We start from the raw sequence: 17636 nt of genomic DNA, 5'->3' as shown, positions 1-17636 counted from the left end.
ACAGTAAGCACCCAAATGAATACTTGTTGCTCAATAACCAAATAGGTGTATGTGTAAAATTAATGTGGTTAGTTCCTCTGAATGCCCTTCTTGCTCCTGCTTTTTGTTCTTTTCACTGATGTAACATAGCATTATGGTCTTGTGGTTTTCAAACACCAACAAATGAATTGGTACCAGGCTGACAGCATAAAATTACCTTGTCTTGAGCAGTGACTCACACCTATAATCCCAGCACTTTGGGAGGCCAAGGTGGGAGGACTGCATAAGGCCAGGAGTTCGAGACCAGCCTTGGCAACAAAGTGAGACCCCCCCCTCCCGTCTCTACATAAAAAAACTTAAAAATAAAATTACCTGGAGTGTTAACACACACAAATTCCAGATCTCCCTTTTGATTTGAGATCTGAAAGGTGCTTCAGAAATCTGAAACTTAGAAAAGCCCCCAACTGAGTCTCACATGCATTTGGATTTAGAGGTTAAAATTGCAGGCTGTGGAATAACAGGTTATATCTTCAAGCTTGAGTTTATCACCTGGAAAATAGTGGGCAGTAATACTTGTTTACAGTAGACAGTTAAATAATGTATGTGAAATGCTTAGCTTAGTGCCTGGCATCTAACAGGCACTCCAATTGTCTACTTTTACTAAGAGGAAGTACAGAAAGAAAAAGGAAAACCAAGTTAGTTGTTTAGTTTGTGTACAAGTTAACAGAAACTTACTGAAAAGGTCTTTTCATGCAAATCCATTAATGGGACAAAAAAGCCCACTTAAACATATTTACCTGTGAAAGGTTCAGGCATGTTCATCTAAAGTTTATTTGCTTTTTCAGAATATAGCATATAGATCCAAAATATATTTTGTTTCCTATCAGAAGTGCATCTGCCTGTTCTTTAAAAAAGATTTTCAGAAAGTTTTGTTGATGTTAATAAAATTAGGGATCCCTTTTCTGAATGCTTAGGACACAAACTGGTATTCTTCAGCTATGGGGGATGAGGGAAAATTACTCAACATTTGGAAACTACTTGGAATACAATTTCCAATCCAATGTGTAGCTCTATTTCTTATATTCAAAACAGTAGGGAAAAAAGCCACACAGGCTTTTTTTCTAAATGGATAGGCTAAATGTTATTCATTTAGCCTATTCATTCATTTTCTTATGTTTTTAAAAATAAGCTAAAGTTGCAGTGAATCACTTTTATTCTAGATCTGTTCTATCACCATGGCTAATTGTCTTAAATGTCTTTCCTGAGCGTATGAAAGAATTCTAAAGTCTTAAATCATATAGGAGGGACTAATGTACATCAAGTTGCACCAACTTTAATATCATGACCGAGGAAGCCACTACTCACATCAGAAAGGGAAGTTAAAACTTGTCTCATCTGAGAACAAGAAACAAAACACAACAAAATAAACTCGATTGAAAATTTGCTATTTGTCCTTTGATTCCCACATTAGCTATAATTACATGCTGATTTAATAACTTTAAGTACCTGACTAGAATGTTTCATATATAGCAAGCTCATTTAAGTAGGCTAATCAAGTTTAAGGGAGAAGAGCCTACTGCCACAAAACCAACAACAAAGATTCTTGAACGATGTGATATGATGAGGGGAATACTTCTGTTTGTTGAATCTTAACAGTTTTAGATTTTTTTGGAAAAGAGAAGTCATTAAATGATGTAATAAAATACCAGTTTTTCTTTTGCTTAAGTGGAAGAGAATTAGATTGTATTTTATTTATTATTATTTTTGAGATGGAGTCTCGCACTGTCGCTCAGGCTGGAGTGCAATGGCGCGATCTTGGCTCGCTGCAACCTCCGCCTTCCAGGTTCAAGCGATTCTCTTGACTCAGCCTCCCAAGTAGCTGGGACTACAGGTGCCCGCCACCACGCCCGGCTCATTTTTGTATTTTTAGTGGAGACGGGGTTTTGCCATGTTGGTCAGGCTGGTCTTGAACTCCTGACCTCAGGTGATCTGCCTGCCTCAGCCTCCCAAAGTGTTGGGATTATAGGCGTGAGCCACTGTGCCCCGCCAGATTGTATTTCAAATAAAAATCTGTACTCTTAGATTTGTTAAGACTGAGAAAATTTCTATACCTGGTCCTGGGAATTGGCATGAAACTCTAAATGTAGATGAATAAACTGACTAAATTAGCTAAATCTGCTGTTAAAGTACAGCTGTATTTAAAGAAAACAAGTAGAAAAACTTCTTCCTTCTCTTTCCTGTTAATCAGAGGAAGCTGCAAACCATGATTTTCTAAGCAGTGAGCTATGGAAGTAATACCTCTCACAGCTACACTCACCATTAGTTGGCTGCCAAATACTTATTTTTCACATTTGAACTTTATTTTTGAACAAAATAGGGCATGCAATTCCTTTGAAATGCAAATACTCCTAAAATTTTTCTAAGTTTATCCATGAATGCACAATGGCCCTTAAAAAGATGATCCCAGGCCAGGCGCAGTGGCTCATGCCTGTAATACCAGCACTTTGGGAGGCCGAGGCAGGTGGATCACGAGGTCAGGAGTTCGAGACCAGCCTGGCCAATATGGTGAAACCCCGTCTCTACTAAAAACACAAAAATTAGCTGGGCGTGGTAGTGGGCGCCTGTAGTCCCAGCTACTCGGGAAGCTGAGGCAGAAGAATCACTTGACCCGGGAGGCAGAAGTTGCAGTGAGCCGAGATCGCACCACTGCACTCTAGCCTGGGCGACAGGGCAAGACTCCGTCTCAAAAAAAAAAAAAAAAAAAAAAAAAGATGATCCCAACAGACTGACTTTAGCTATCACTCACAAACTCTAGGTACATATATGGAAGGCAAATTCAGCAAATCATAGCCAGGCATGATGGTTTGTGTCTATTATTTCAGCCCTTTTGAGAGGCTGAGTCAGGAGGATAGTTTGAGCCCAGCAGTTCAAGTCCAGTGTGGGCAACATAGTGAGACTCTCTCTAAAATACATAAAAATTCAGCAAATGTTTTAGGCAAAAAGAGTACTACTTAAACATTCAGATTAATGGATATTAGGAGATGTAACACACCAAGAATTATTTAGGTATTCATTCTGTTTATTGGATTGAAAGAAAGGGAATACAAACGACTGGTTAAGTGCTGCGCACTGACATGGAAAAGGTGTCTTTAAAAAAAATCCCAGTAAAGCAAATCAAAGTTAATGTAGTTTCAGTTGAACAAAAATTTAAAGACGTTTAATACATTACACATTTATAAAATAAAAGTCAACAAAGGGTGTTTTGTAAATAATTAGTAAACAAGTGAAAATAAATATCAGAGACCTGAAGTTTTTATACTTTAATGAATAAAGCAAAGAAATTTAAACTAAGTAAATATAATCTGAGAGGCAGTTAAAAAAACAAAAATCAAAACCCACCAAAATTGAAGAACACAATCTTTTGAAACATTTAATCAGTCCATAGCAAATAGTTATTACATACCAAAAGCTCTAAGTGTTAACTAGTTCCACCACAATGCCATGTAAATCTTGACAATTTAGAAATCTTGAGATCAACATTTAAGTTCTTTTCTTGATCTCTACAGCTTGGTTTGTAAGTACATACATGCTTTTGTGGATCTATTCCCCTCGCCACACACACACATTTTCAAGGAGCCAATAACATTTTTTTCCATCTGTGCCTAAAAATGTTACAATTCAGTTCTAGCACATTGACCCTGATAACGAAAATGTTTAAGTTAAAGATGGGGACACAATTTCAATCTTATAAAAATATACCAGTATTAACCAAACCTTAAACTCAGAGGGCACTTCACATGTGCACGAGACTTTTAGTAAAAATGACAAGATCCTAGAACAGCTGTTTCCAGGACTTTTTAATGAATCACGTACTCTCTCTCTCACACACACACAGAACACACACACACACATTTTTATACTATTAGTTTTGTTAAATCCAGGCTATCTGGATTAAGTAGATAGGGGATGGGTTTTTATAGTTTTTATTTTTGTAACTATAGGGCAGCTACTATAACAATAGCTTAACAACACTGAAAAATTTCAATTAAGTTCACCCTGTTTTTAGAAAGTGTCTAAGTGTAAATGCAAATTCACCTCTTCTTAAGTTAGCAGTTTATATTAAATCAGATATGGTTTCTGAAATGGAAGTAATGTGTTGGAGGGCAACCCAAAAGGAGAGTTGCTAAATTATGAATGAGAAAGTAAAACCAAATCAAAATATTTATACATTTTAGAGATGGGACAAAAAGGATATTAAGAAAAATGTCTTCTTTCCTCCCCATTCAAAAGCAGCCATTCTTCTACTGTGAAAGAAACTGACATGGATATTTTCCCTTTCAAGAGATGTACGATATATTTACCCACTGTGAGGCAGAGGTGATAGGGTCAGTTCTTGTTTGCAGGAACCAACATCCTAAAAAAGAAAATTTCAAGATGGGGAAGGGTGGGAAAGAAGGATTTTCTATTAATGTCATGGAATGCCACTCTAGAGGCAGAACACTCCTAATAATAAAATTCACCATATTACTACTTCTGTTTTTTTTCATACTAAGAAAATACTGACAAAATTGGATTTTTTTCTCCTTTCAATTGCAGGATATTCTGATTATATAAAGTTAGGGAATCCCTTTTTTATCCCCCCACCCAATAAAATGGGCCAATTTATAGGGATATATGCAAATAAAATGTTCTGTTTAAAATACTTACCTGGTTTAATATAACACATTTATCTGGCCAATAAGAGCAACAGAAATGTAGCTGTTATGAAGACTAATAAAATACAAAAACCAAAGCTGAAGCTTTGTCATCCCTCCCCACTAACTCCCACTCCAATTCTTTACTACCCACATACTAATCTCAGTAATCCCCAAGTCCAACATTTTACCATTAATAACCAATTATTTGGAGGAAAAAGACATTTAATTTTATATTTGCTCTAGCCCTTAATCAATGCATAACAACAAAAACATTTTTAAGCACATGGAAATGAGCCTACTAACCTGATTTTTGGAGCCCAAATTCTCCACTCTATTTTGATCTATGTGCAAAAAGTATTGGTACTTTTCAATTTATACATTTGTTAGTATCTTGTGGCTGGCTTCGTAGTGTAAGACTCACTCTTAAGCCTACTATAGAGCCTATAGCACTATCAGAAGTTTTCAATTAATAGCTATGGATCAGAAAATCCTTCGATCAGTTTCTTACACCATAAAATCCTAGGCTTCTTTACCATTTATTTCACCTTTCTAGCACAGTCACTGCATGGCAAATGTATGAAACAGACGTTTACAGCAAATTGGCACAGCAAAGTACCAGTATATACAGGAAGCTGCCAGTTAAGACAGACCCGGAAAACAAACTCACCTAGCTGCTATAGAAACCTTTGCATAGTTGTTACTCCGTTTTAATAGGAGTTATGTTCTTGTAAAATGTGCCTCACTTTTACTCCACTTTTTAAAAAGTGTTTTTTAACTGTACTTCAGAAGCACTCTGAAAACTCAGATCTAGGGGTGGTTAGGTGAAGTAGAGTAGAATCTGAGTGCCAAATTGCCCCTGAATGGGCACAAATCTGAGTGTTACAAATGCACCATAGCACACTGTAACCAAATTTGTAAACAGCCGTGGAGTTTCTATGCCCACATTTAGTGATGTTACCGTAGAGACTGGGGTGTATTAACGGCTTCAGGGTATACATGAATCACTTAAAATATGAATGGTTTTTAACTATACTGAGGTAAAGAGAAGTTGCCACTTAATTACATACAGTTACCAATGATGATTTTTATTCAAGCTTAAAGTAAAAAGTAGTTTTAGTTAAGAAAAATGAAGTACCAGATAAACTGTAACATATATTTTAACTTATAAGTATCAAAACAGGAATTTTTTGATTCTCTAAGTGGTGGTCTCTGCAAAACGGAGCTTGAAGAAATCTTTTACATACCAATTTGATAAGAGTCTGCTGACCACGATCTGTCATTTTCTTTACTATGGGCTTCTGGGAGAATGCAAGCTATTTTAAGGCCAAATGTGTTTTTCTTTCTTCTCCCCTTCCCTGACTTTTCCCTTTCTCCCATCCCCAACCACCTACCCCACAATGGAAGAATTTTTGACATCCAAGCCCTGTTCTCTTTGTGGATTCTGGAGGAGTCTATTCATGATCATAATTATATTATAGACTTGGGTACGCCTAAAGGGGAACTTAGTACACGACTTTATCTTCACCAGAATCTTATTTTGGGGGTATCCCCATTCTCATTCCAACAGCTGGAGTCACCCTTTTTATCCTCTACTGAAAAAGGGAGGGAATTTCAAGGGAGACTATGTTATGTTGTATTCAGCTGTTACGGAGTTTAAAAGCACAATGTGAACATCAGGCTTCTGGCTTATTTTAAATGTGAAATTCTCAAAATTAAAAGTGCTTTTCCATGAAGGAAACCTTTCCTTAAACTAAAACAGGAGGGGAGAGGGAAAGACTATCCACAGCACCAGTTTAGAATGAGGTTCAGTATGGCAATATGTGAAAAAACTGAGAAGAAATATTCTTTAAATTTAAGTATCCCTATATGTCAAAATATTAAGGGCAATTAAGAGAAATGACTATGAGGTTTTAATCCCAGTTTAAGTATGTCTGTAACCTGCTGAATTCTTCTAATAATTTCAATTATACTATAAACTTCCAAAGTGGTTGTATCTGCTGATTTCTACTCTTTTGCTAGATCACACCAAAATTACTTCCTAAGTTGAGAACAACTTGGAAAAAGCTTTACTGAAAACCAACTGACTACTGATCTCTCATGTTGGTGTATTTAAAATTCTTTTTGAATCTTGAATTTCTTCAAGATCGGGTACTGATGTTCCTTCAGGAATAAAACAAAAGGGGGAAATCTTCAAAGCATTACTCTGAATTTCCTGTGTAATGTCCTTCCAAGCGCTGTCTCTGACCATGTCTCATGTGGTATTCCAGAAGAGCATCAGTTATACTGTGTATCTAAGTCATTGAGGAAACTGTTTTTAAGCTGGTTTAGATTCCAAATGTATACAAATGAAGTCACTTTAATCCTATAAATACTTCTTAATTTATTTTTAAAAAATTGTGCTGTTAACCCTTTTACGGGGCAACAAGCTATGTGAAAAGTACAAAACTTTTTGTCAAATGTAATATTGAGAGTGCTTTTGACATAGTTCACTGGTTTATCATCTGGATCAGTATATACTGCGCAACGGGCAAGGCTAGAATCCATGAACCAAGCTGCAAAGATCTCAAGCTAAATAAGGCGGAAAGATTTGGAGAAACAAAAGAAGGAAATTCTTTCCTATCCAATGTATACTCTTCAGACTAATGCACTCTTTCTATCAAGCCTTCTAAACTGTTAAATAAAGTTTTCCAAACAAGCATTTAAACTTCATTACACAGAAGAGCAACAAGAATGGTATCCTGCCAGACAAAAGACAGGAAGGAAAAAAATATATATACTGAGTTCAATGGGTAAGCCTGAATGTAGCACAGTTCTTCACAACCGATGGGGGGATAATTCAACATGGTGTCCAACAACGTTCTAACGACGTGCTTCATCTCAACTGGTTACTATGAAGCAAGGTGTAAATGTTTGGCCCCAATCGGGCTTCAGAAATGGTTCTTTTTTCATGACGAGCATGTCTGTCCAGCTATCAATCATGTTTGTTTGCACCAAATCCCAAGCCATTAAAATACGACTAATTTTAAGTTAAACAGAAGTCGTCTGCTCCAAATTCACCATCAACTATCCATGCTACTGCATTCCTCTGAATGAAGACAAGATGAAATGTTTGGGGCGGGGGAGGGGGGGGGAGGAAAAAGAGGGGAAGGAGAGAAAAAAATTACCAGTTAGAAAGTTTCAAAATTAGCATTATGACACTACAAAATTATACTAACATTAAAAAATCAAAGCAAATTCTTGATACTTTCATCATACTCATTAAAACAATGTGTCTGTATCATGTCTTAGACCATATATTACGATCTAAATTCATGATTTTGAATACTGAAGAAACCCAAGTGAATAATCATGTTAGAATCTCATGCTTTTATTTTTTTGAGACAGGATCCCACTCTGCTGCTCCGGCTGGTGATGTAATTTGGGCTCACTGCAACCTCTGCCTCCTTGGCTCAAGTGATCCTTCCACCTGTGCCTCCTGAGTAGCCAGGATTACAGGCACATGCCACCATGCCTGGCTACTTTTTGTATTTTTTGTAGAGACAGGGTTTCGCCATGTTGCCCAGGCTGGTCTTGAACTCCTGAGCTCAAGCAATCTGCCTGCCTTGGCCTCCCAAAATGTTGGGATTACAGGCACTGGCCACCGTGCCTAGCCTCAGAATCTCATACTTTTAAAATTAACCTTGAAATAGTTAGCAGAATAGATAAATCTTTATGATAGCTACAATAGTAAAGAGGAAAGAAAGATCTGGCAGTGTAAGGTAAAATAACGTGTTATAACTATGGAGTTGTTAATTTTCCTTTTGGTTGCTCAGTTTGAAATTCTACAGTGTCATCCTACTCCTTTTTTTTTGGGGGGGTGTATAACAGCTTTGAGATATAATTCATATTCTATACAATGCAACCATTTAAAGTATACACTTTGAACCCGGGAGGCGGAGGTTGCAGTGAGCTGAGATCGCACCACTGCACTTCAGCCTGGGCGACAGAGTGAGACTCCATCTCAAAACAGAAACAAACACAAAAACAAACAAAAAAAAAAACAAAAGAAAAGTGTAAAATCAATGGTTTTTAGTGTACCCACAGAATTATGCGATCATTAACAATCAATTTTAGAACATTTTCAACATTCATTAGCAGTCAAACACTTCCCCCAAGCCCTAAGTAATCACTATATCTATGTTGTCTACAGATCTGTCTATTCTAGACCATTTCATATAAATGGAATCACAATATGTGGTCTCGTGTCCTGCTTTTTTCACTTAGCATATTGTTTTCAAGGTCCATTCATACTGTAGCATGCATCGGTACTTCGTCCTATTCCATTTTATGCATCCTTCAAAAAAAAAAAAAAAAAAAAAATCATGCCTGTAATCCCAGCACTTTGGGAGGCCAAGACAGGCAGATCACCTGAGGTCGGGAGTTCGAGACCAGCCTGACCAACATGGAAAAACCCCATCTTTACTAAAAATACAAAATTAGCCAGGCGTGGTGATGCATGCCTGTAATCCCAGCTACTCAGGAGGCTGAGGCAGGAGAATTGCTTGAACGCAGGAGGCGGAGGTTGTGGTGAGCCGAGATTGCGCCATTGCACTCCAGCCTAGGCAACAAGAGCAAAACTCCATCTCAAAAAAAAAAAATAAAAAACAAACAACACTTAATTCTACTGTTAAAATTTTATTTTATTTACAGTCCATAAATCTACTGTTAAAATTTCTCCCATTTGAAATGGAGTTGAGTGAAATATTTTTATTTAAATGACTTATAGTATTTTACTGTGCTACATTTTTCCTTGTTTCCTTCAGAGACAGGGTCTCATTCTGTCACCTAGGCTGGAGTGCAGTGGCATGATCGTAGCTCACTGAAGCCTCAAACTCCTGGACTCAAAGGATCCTCCTGCCTCAGCCTTCCAAGTAGCTAGGATTACAGGTGCAAGCCATCATGCCTGGCTGTATTTTGATTTTTTAATATTGATTTCTTTAGCCTCATCTATATTTTTCATAAGTTCTATTCTAAATAGGTATTACTTTAATTAGAAAAAGTGTTTTGGGGGTGGAGGGGGAATACTCCAGAAAATAACTTGTGAAAAGGACATTATAGCCAAACATCTGGTTATACAAGTACGGTTTTTTCTATTTCAGGTGAAAATGAAAATCATTTTAGGGCTATACCCATGTTGCCAAAGCACAATGGAGAGTTGCTGAACTGGACCCAGATCCTACAAATCAGCCAAAATTTGGCTCACTCACCAAAGTGAGGATCTACATTAGTCAGATTCACCAAATAGCAGCACACTCTTATTCCATTGCTATGGAGGCATAAAACATATCCTCTTCTGGCTGGGCGTGGTGGCTCACGCCTGTAATCCCAGCACTCTGGGAGGCTGAGGTGGGTAGATCACGAGGTCAGGAGATCCAGACCATCCTGGCTAACACGGTGAAACCCCATCTCTACTAAAAATACAAAAAATTAGCTGAGCGTGGTAGTGGGTGCCTGTAGTCCCAGCTACTCGGGAGGCTGAGGCAGGAGAATGGCGTGAACCTGGGAGGCGGAGCTTGCAGTGAGCCGAGATCGCACCACTGTACTCCAGACTTGGAGAGAGCATGAGACTCCGTCTCGAAAAAAAGAAAAGAAAAGAAAACATATCCTTTTCTGGGGTAAATCTGTTACTACATACCTAGTATTTTCCTACTTCTTTAAACCAAGTATGTTTATTTGAAGAAATAACTCCCAAATGACTAATAAAATGAGAAAAGCACAGATTGAATCACAGTTGCAGATCTACAAAGACTTTGGGTTTGTAGGCCTTTGGTTGAAACCCAAACAAGACAACACAAGAAGGTAAAGATTTCTGGTCTTAGTTGATTTCCTAGAGGAATGTTAGAATGTCAGGTAGTGATCTATAAATACAAAAAGGCCCTTCAAGGTTCTGGGCAAATTAACAGTAGTTCTCAAACTTTTTGACTCGTGTGCTCTTCATGTTTTGTATTCTCATCTCTGATTGCATATCCTTACCCGCCAGTAAGATGTGGCCAAGCCTTCTACAGTCTGTACCACAAAGATAAAAGTGTACGGAATATGCTTTTTCAAACCATACATGCTACTCCGATAACCCTCCTCCACAGAGAATCACTTAACTGAGAGCAATTAGTCATCTTTCTCACTAAAAAAAAAAAAAATTTAGGTGGGACATGCTTAACAAAAAATCTGTTTATATATAAACTGCTTCCTTCTAAGCAAACCAAACATTTTACGTGCTCTACTTAAGAGAGAGTCATTTACATGAAGTTTCTCATTATCTCTTTGCTGTAGTACTGATATATCATGTTCAATTAAGTTTTTGGCCTTAACTGTTAGCCTTATATTTTGGCCTTTCTTCATCCCCAAGTATCTCAAAATGGTGGAAAAAACCTTTCAGACTTAGACTTGAAGACCTGATGGCACTCAACAAGTGAATTAGTTTTGCCATGCTGCAGTTTCCTTACCTCTAAAAATAATGATAAAAATACTTCCCTTATAGGACTATGAAGACTTTATGCAAGACAGTATATGTAAAGGGATTACCATGCTGCTTGGCACACAGGTACATGATCAATTTTAGTTCTCTCTTCTCTTTCCCTATCCATTAAACACAACTCATGTTAGTATGATGCATGGTGCAAACAGACGTTTACTTTTTTTTAAAGAGTAAAATCCATAATCAAGATATTTAATATCTAAAGTTGTTCAAATTTTGTATGGTTAGTTTCATGTGTATAAAATGCTTCCTACAATATTACATTTAGGTAGCATGATGAAGCAAGATTTTCAATAAGATTTTTAAAGTGAAACTACTAAATAGCTAACTGGATGTCAATGAGGTATCATATTCCAGCTTATTCTTTTCACTGTGCCCCCAAAACAACCACTACACTATTGGCTCTTAGATTACTTAAAAACTCTTTCTGTGGCCTGAGATAGGGTACAATATGTAAAAGAGAGAAATCATATACCACAGTTTAAATAAACTTGCTTAAAACTGCTTTAAGTTCATAATAAGCTGAGCAATGTTTCATTTGGACAAAACATAGTAACATTATACAAAGGTATTACCTTCAATATTCTGGTGGTCTATAAAAGGTGCTGGTCCCCATATTCTAACAGTGCCATCATCTGAGGCGCTGGCCATCATGGATGGAATCTGTGGGTTCCAGCTCACACAGTTTACTGTACGTGTGTGCCCTGTCAGCTCCGCAATTGGCAGTTCACTACGTTTGTGCCAGATGTAAACCTTGTGATCTGAACATATAGTAATTCAGAGAAAAGTTTTACATTAATAAAACCAACTAACTGATCTTAAATTTATCATTCACTACACACAGGACTCTTTACTAGAATTTAAAGGGAAAATAAATATACCATGAATAGTTCAACATGTTACCTTATGAAAAAATGTTTAAATCAAATATATACTTTTTTCCTGTTAAAGGTGATCAGCTCTCATCAAGTCACACACAAAAAAACTATCTGCAATATTCTGTCAATACATGAGTAATGAAGAATTACAAATCAAGGCCTTTGAACATAAACAAATCCAGGATAGAGATGGTGATAAATTCTATGGAAATGGGAAGTGACAGAAAAGCAATGTATCCAAATTGAATACTGAAGCAAAAATGAAGATGACAGCTAAACCTTTATTGGGTGCTTACAAAGTACTAGGTATCAAATACTTAATGCATATTATTTAATCTTCATCACTACCCCATAAAATGGGTATTCTGCTTATCCTTTTTCTTATTTTTTGAGACGGAGTCTCACTCTGTCGCCCAGGCTGGAGCGCAGTGGCGAGATCTCGGCTGACTGCAACCTCCACCTCCCGGGTTCAAGTGATTCTCCTGCCTCAGCCTCCCGAGTAGCTGGGATTACAGGTGTGTGCCACCACACCCGGCTAATTTTTTGTATTTTTAGTACAGATGGGGTTTCACTGTGTTAGCCAGGATGGTCTCCATCTCCTGACCTCATGATCCGCCCACCTCAGCCTCCCAAAGTGCTGGGATTACAGGCATGAGCTACTGCACCCTGCCTGCTTATCCTCTTAATGGTGATTGAAACATAGGTTATGGTTAAGCGGTCTGCTCATGGTTAACAGCTAGTAAATGGTAAAGTTGGGATTCAAATCCAGGCAGCCCTGCTCAAGAGCTTACTAGTGAGAGTAGACAATGGTCCCTTATCTGCATCATGATATGGCTTTGTAGACTATAATCTCATGAAGTGACCACAACAATCAAAATCCCCTACAGCTTTCTTTGTAATAAACTAATCTTCAAAAAACTAGCCACATAGTATAGAGAGTATTGGTTGAGAGTACAGGCTCTGGAATCAGACTACTCAACATTGTATCTTTCCTCCAACACTGACTAGCTGAACAACTTTGGGCAAATTACTCACTCTTTACAACCCTTCACCTGTAAATGGGGATACTAACCTCATATCATGTTGTTATAAGGATTAAATACATTTGTATGTGGAAAGGTGTTTGGAATAAACACCACTTATTACTGTGATGAGATTAAGTACAGGTGATGGTTCTTGAACAGAGGGCAGAATCCCAGGGCAAATTAGAAAGGTGTATAACTTAATGATATATCAGTTAAGTATGTGGCCAATGTGCAAACTGTGAGTGGGTGTATTGCCAGTTGAGGAAACCTTAGAGGATGTGCCTTAGCTTCAAAATTTCTGACATGAAGATAAAAAGCTAGAACTGTATCTGAACTTTTTGTGTGTGTATGTGGGAAGCAAAAGCTAAAAGGCAATAATTAAAAAACTGAATTTATCTTCTTAGCAGTATCTGCTGCTCAATAATTTTTGAAAATAATTTTTTCTTACATGAAATGAAATTAGAAAAAAAAAGACAGGTTAGCTGTATTTCCTTCCTAAACTGAAGAGATCCACAAGGAGAAGGATCACAGGGTTAAAGTGTGAATGCAATTGAATATTTCTCTATTTGGTGGAAAATGTTTTTGTGAATATATATTCAAGGACTATATTTGCTGAAAGGCAGGAAAAACAGGATTTGAAGTAATCAAGGTCAAAATGACACGCTTTATCATCAAGCTCTGTTTGCTGTATCAATCTGAGAAATCTATTGCTTATGCAAAGGTAAAAAAGTCCAGTTTTTCTACATATTGCCAGCACAATGAAAAGGCTTGAGTAGTGGTATAACTTTTTTGGGAAACGGTTTCTTAATTGCTCTATTTTATACTGGCACTTATATATTTGGGGATTTGGAGGGTCATTGAAATATATTCCTTACAAATAAATGGCAAATGGATTACTGTGGTCATCCTGGGAGATAATATACTCACTATATCTGACTGATTTTCAAAACCATTCTAAATCACTTGAGTCATGAGAAGACTAATCTCTGTACTTGACAGTGGTCTAATTTGTAGCCCTAAACCAGAAGATAATGTGGTTTAATTATAGTATTCATCGTTGTTTCTAAGTTAGTTTGGGCTTAAAAAATGTTTGGCTTTTCTAGGGATAATGGTAGCCATACATAATTTTAAGTACCTCTAGGGTACATAGAAAGAGCTGTAAGGGATTCTCAGGCATAATTAAGAGAAAGAAAACCTACCAGAAGCAGGACTGAATAGACCATGGGAGAAGACATCTTATAAATAGGAGGAATTTAAAAGCAAGAAGGCTTAACATATTTAGACCACAGGAAAATTTAATTAGAAACTAATGTCTATTATCTCCTGCGATATATTAAAAACAGACAGACAAAACAAAACAAAAAGCCAACAGAGAATCTAGAAGTAGTGGAAAAAACTAAATTTCCTGACTGGAAAAAAGTAAATTCCCAATTGCTACCTAACCACTCCTCTTTCCTCCCAATCTCATCTGACACTGATTTTCGGTGGAAAGAAAGAATTGATGAATTCAGGCTGGGCGCGGTGGCTCATGCCTGTAATCCCAGCACTTCAGGAGGCAGAGGCAAGTGGACTGCTTGAGCTCAGGAATTCAAGACCAGCCTGGGCAACGTGGTGAAACCCCATCTCTACAAAAATTCATTGGGGCTACTTGAGGGGCTGAGGAGGGAAGGATTGCTTGAGCCCAGGAGGTGGAGGTTGCATCAAGATCGTGCCATTGCACTCAAAAAAGGAAAAAAAAAGAAAAGGAATAGATGAATTTATATGCTTGATGTTAAAATCTAAATCTCTAAATGTCTCTCTTTGTCCCAATCCTTAAATATGCCTTATTCTTAAAGGTAAACCTCATGTGCACTTTATGATCCTCTTATCTACCAAGATCAGTTTTTTGTCAAGATAGGGATAGTAAACATCTTATACAATAAATGGAACATAATATAATCTAATTCCTTGGTCTATCTTATAAAACCAGATTCAGTATATATTTTTTACTTTTTGTAGAGACAGTGTCTAGCCATGTTGCCCAGGCTGGTCTGGAACTCGTGGCCTCAAGCAGTACTCCCATCTAGGCCCCCCAGAGTGTTGAGATTACAGGTATAAGCCACCATGCCCGGCCAAAAAAAGTGACTTAAATAATTTGCTTTTATAGTATCTAGAACTGTACAGTGGGTATTCAAGAAAAATGTGTTGAATAAAAACTTGCAGTAATTTGCCACTAGTTAAGTTCCTATCGCCTTAAAAAGTACACTAAATTTTATTACTGCCTCACTTATTTGTGCTTGCATCTTCTAAACAATTCACACTTTAAATGAGAGTGCTTTTAGGCATATTCCTGTCTGGACACTGACACTTTTATATTAGAGAACAAGTTTATTCAAAAGGGTAGTAGTAGGAAGAATAATTTCAGCTTTCCTAAAATCTTAAGAATTAACAAACTCAATTATAACTCTGGTGACCACTGAAGAAATATTGAAGAACTAACTATAGTCAAATCTGTCCAAGTTCAGGTAGAGCATCATAATTAACCTTGATTTTTCAGATACTACCAACCCTTAAAAACAATCAGTTCCATGAAAATACAAGTCAACATATGAAAGTATAATAATTTAACTAAATCTTGATTCGACACATGCACCAAACACACTGCTACGTGGTCAGAATCAGCACTGCTGATCCGTGATAATACATGACAATATGGAGGGCTTAGGTCATTACAGAAAAGGAGAAAGTAATACATGACAGTATGTGACAATTTGTGATAATACGGGGGCTTAGGTCATTACAGAGAGAAATTAACCGTGTATTGGATAAATGAAAGAATTTTAATTTACTACCCTGAATTTTCTTGGAGACATGACTGCCTTCATAAATTGAGATTTACAGACTTTAATATCAATATATGTAAACTGATAAGGACACAATTTACCTTCACTGCCACTAGCGATGAAGTCTTCATTATGGCCTCCAAAACATGAATGAATTGTATAAAACCCTTGTGTAACACCTTGATACTTTCTTACTAAAACTCTGTCTTGCAAGTCCCATAAATGAACTCCCTGCAGGCAAAGGAGAATACAGATATTTACTCTACCTCAACTCAAACAAATTTTTAAAAGTATCTGTAAATATCCCTTTGCCTGATGAAATATCTTCATTTTCTATTATGCAAAATACCAATATTCTGACAAATTTATGGTTGATTATACACATTTAAGGATCAAACACATGCAATAAAATTTAAGGGTAAGTAGAAAATTTTGTTAATATAAATACACTGAAAATAACAGTTAAAATAAAACTTGTACTAAGCCAAATTTTTCAGAAAATTATATTAATAAACATACCTGAGTTGCTACATTTAACAAAGCTAATCGGCCATTTTTTGAAATAGTAAAAGACATAATAGGATGATCTTCTTGTACTCTGGAACCAGAAAATAATTTGTCAAAAACAACATATTAAGAGTCAAGACATCCAAATTATCAATATATAAGATGTGCTAGCTTAAGTATGACAATTTTGCCTGCCATCACTATTACATACTGTACTTCAATTGAGAAGAATCTAAGTTACTGATTACTAAGTACCATGTGACCTCCAATCCAAATTACCACACAAACCAAAACAAAAAACATAAAAACTGTGAAAAGGCAAGTTCCACTACACATTTTAATATAAATCAGGTAATTGTTGTTTAATGGAAACAAAAAATAGTTACATGTTCCTATCTGTAAGGTCCTCGAAGTTATAGCCCCGAATTCGCTGGTGTGTATCTGATGCCAGAACAGTCTTCCCATCACTCAAGCACCAAAGGCATTGCACTCTTACCCCTTCCCAGGAGTCAAGGAGATTACCATCTAAGTCCTGAGTAAGAAAAAACTACTATTAACTTCATTACTCAACAGCACTCAGAAAGCAAATAAAGAACCAAAAGACTCCCCTTCACAATATCTTTTAGTAAGAGGTTTTTTTTTTTCCTGAGACTGATCTCAACCTAATTGTTCTAGAAGTGTTTTTAACCATGAAAATCTGAATATAGTTCAAATTTCATTACAACCATACTTAAGGGAAAGCAGAGAGACACTTTGTAGCTCTATCTTCCCTTCAATAACTCACCATGCATAAATAACACAAAGAAAGAAACAGTCCCTAAGTTCCAAGTAAGGTCTTACTTTTATTCAAAAACAATTTAAAGGTTCCTTTAAAATTCACTATATTGCAATTTATCCTAATAATTAGGAGTTGTGAAATGGAAAAAGATTCTAAAACATTTTACAGCTTCATACAGACTGGAGGAATCTGTTAATGACATTTTTCAAAAATTTACAAAATTTGTAATGTGCTCTACAGATCAAAGCTCTTGTAGTCATTATCTCATTGAATATCCAAAGTTCTGAGAGGAACAACCCTTCCCATTTATAAGTTAGATAATCCTGTATCTTGATGTCTTAACACGGTACAGGACGGCAAACTCAGCAGAAACATACATGATCATCTTGCACGCAGGGAATTAAGAACAATTCATAACCATATTGAGATAATACAA

At 36.7% G+C, this 17636-nt stretch overlaps 1 protein-coding gene across 7 annotated transcripts in view; it reads right to left on the bottom strand.

Moving 5' to 3' along the window:
* Positions 1–3037: 3037 nt before the first annotated feature.
* Positions 3038–17636, bottom strand: part of WDR26 (WD repeat domain 26) — a 49450-nt gene continuing 34851 nt past the window's right edge. For 2 of the 7 annotated variants that reach the window (XM_063716550.1, XM_003775419.5), the window contains exons 10-14: positions 16809–16954; positions 16435–16513; positions 16017–16146; positions 11766–11951; positions 3038–7761 (exon numbers count right to left, since the gene is read on the bottom strand). In XM_063716550.1, coding sequence (XP_063572620.1) covers positions 7736–7761; positions 11766–11951; positions 16017–16146; positions 16435–16513; positions 16809–16954 — 567 coding nt within the window. In that variant the 3' untranslated portion in view covers positions 3038–7735. Of the gene's footprint in view, positions 7762–8849; positions 11292–11765; positions 11952–16016; positions 16147–16434; positions 16514–16808; positions 16955–17636 lie in introns of those variants that run through there. The other 5 variants (XM_054519681.2, XM_054519670.2, XM_054519685.2 and 2 more) reach the window with 3 other exon arrangements.

Source organism: Pongo abelii, chromosome 1 (assembly GCF_028885655.2).
Source record: "Pongo abelii isolate AG06213 chromosome 1, NHGRI_mPonAbe1-v2.0_pri, whole genome shotgun sequence".
NCBI lineage: Eukaryota > Metazoa > Chordata > Mammalia > Primates > Hominidae > Pongo > Pongo abelii.
The sequence above is the reverse complement of the archived record's forward strand: the minus strand, read 5'-3'. Positions and strand labels throughout refer to the sequence as shown.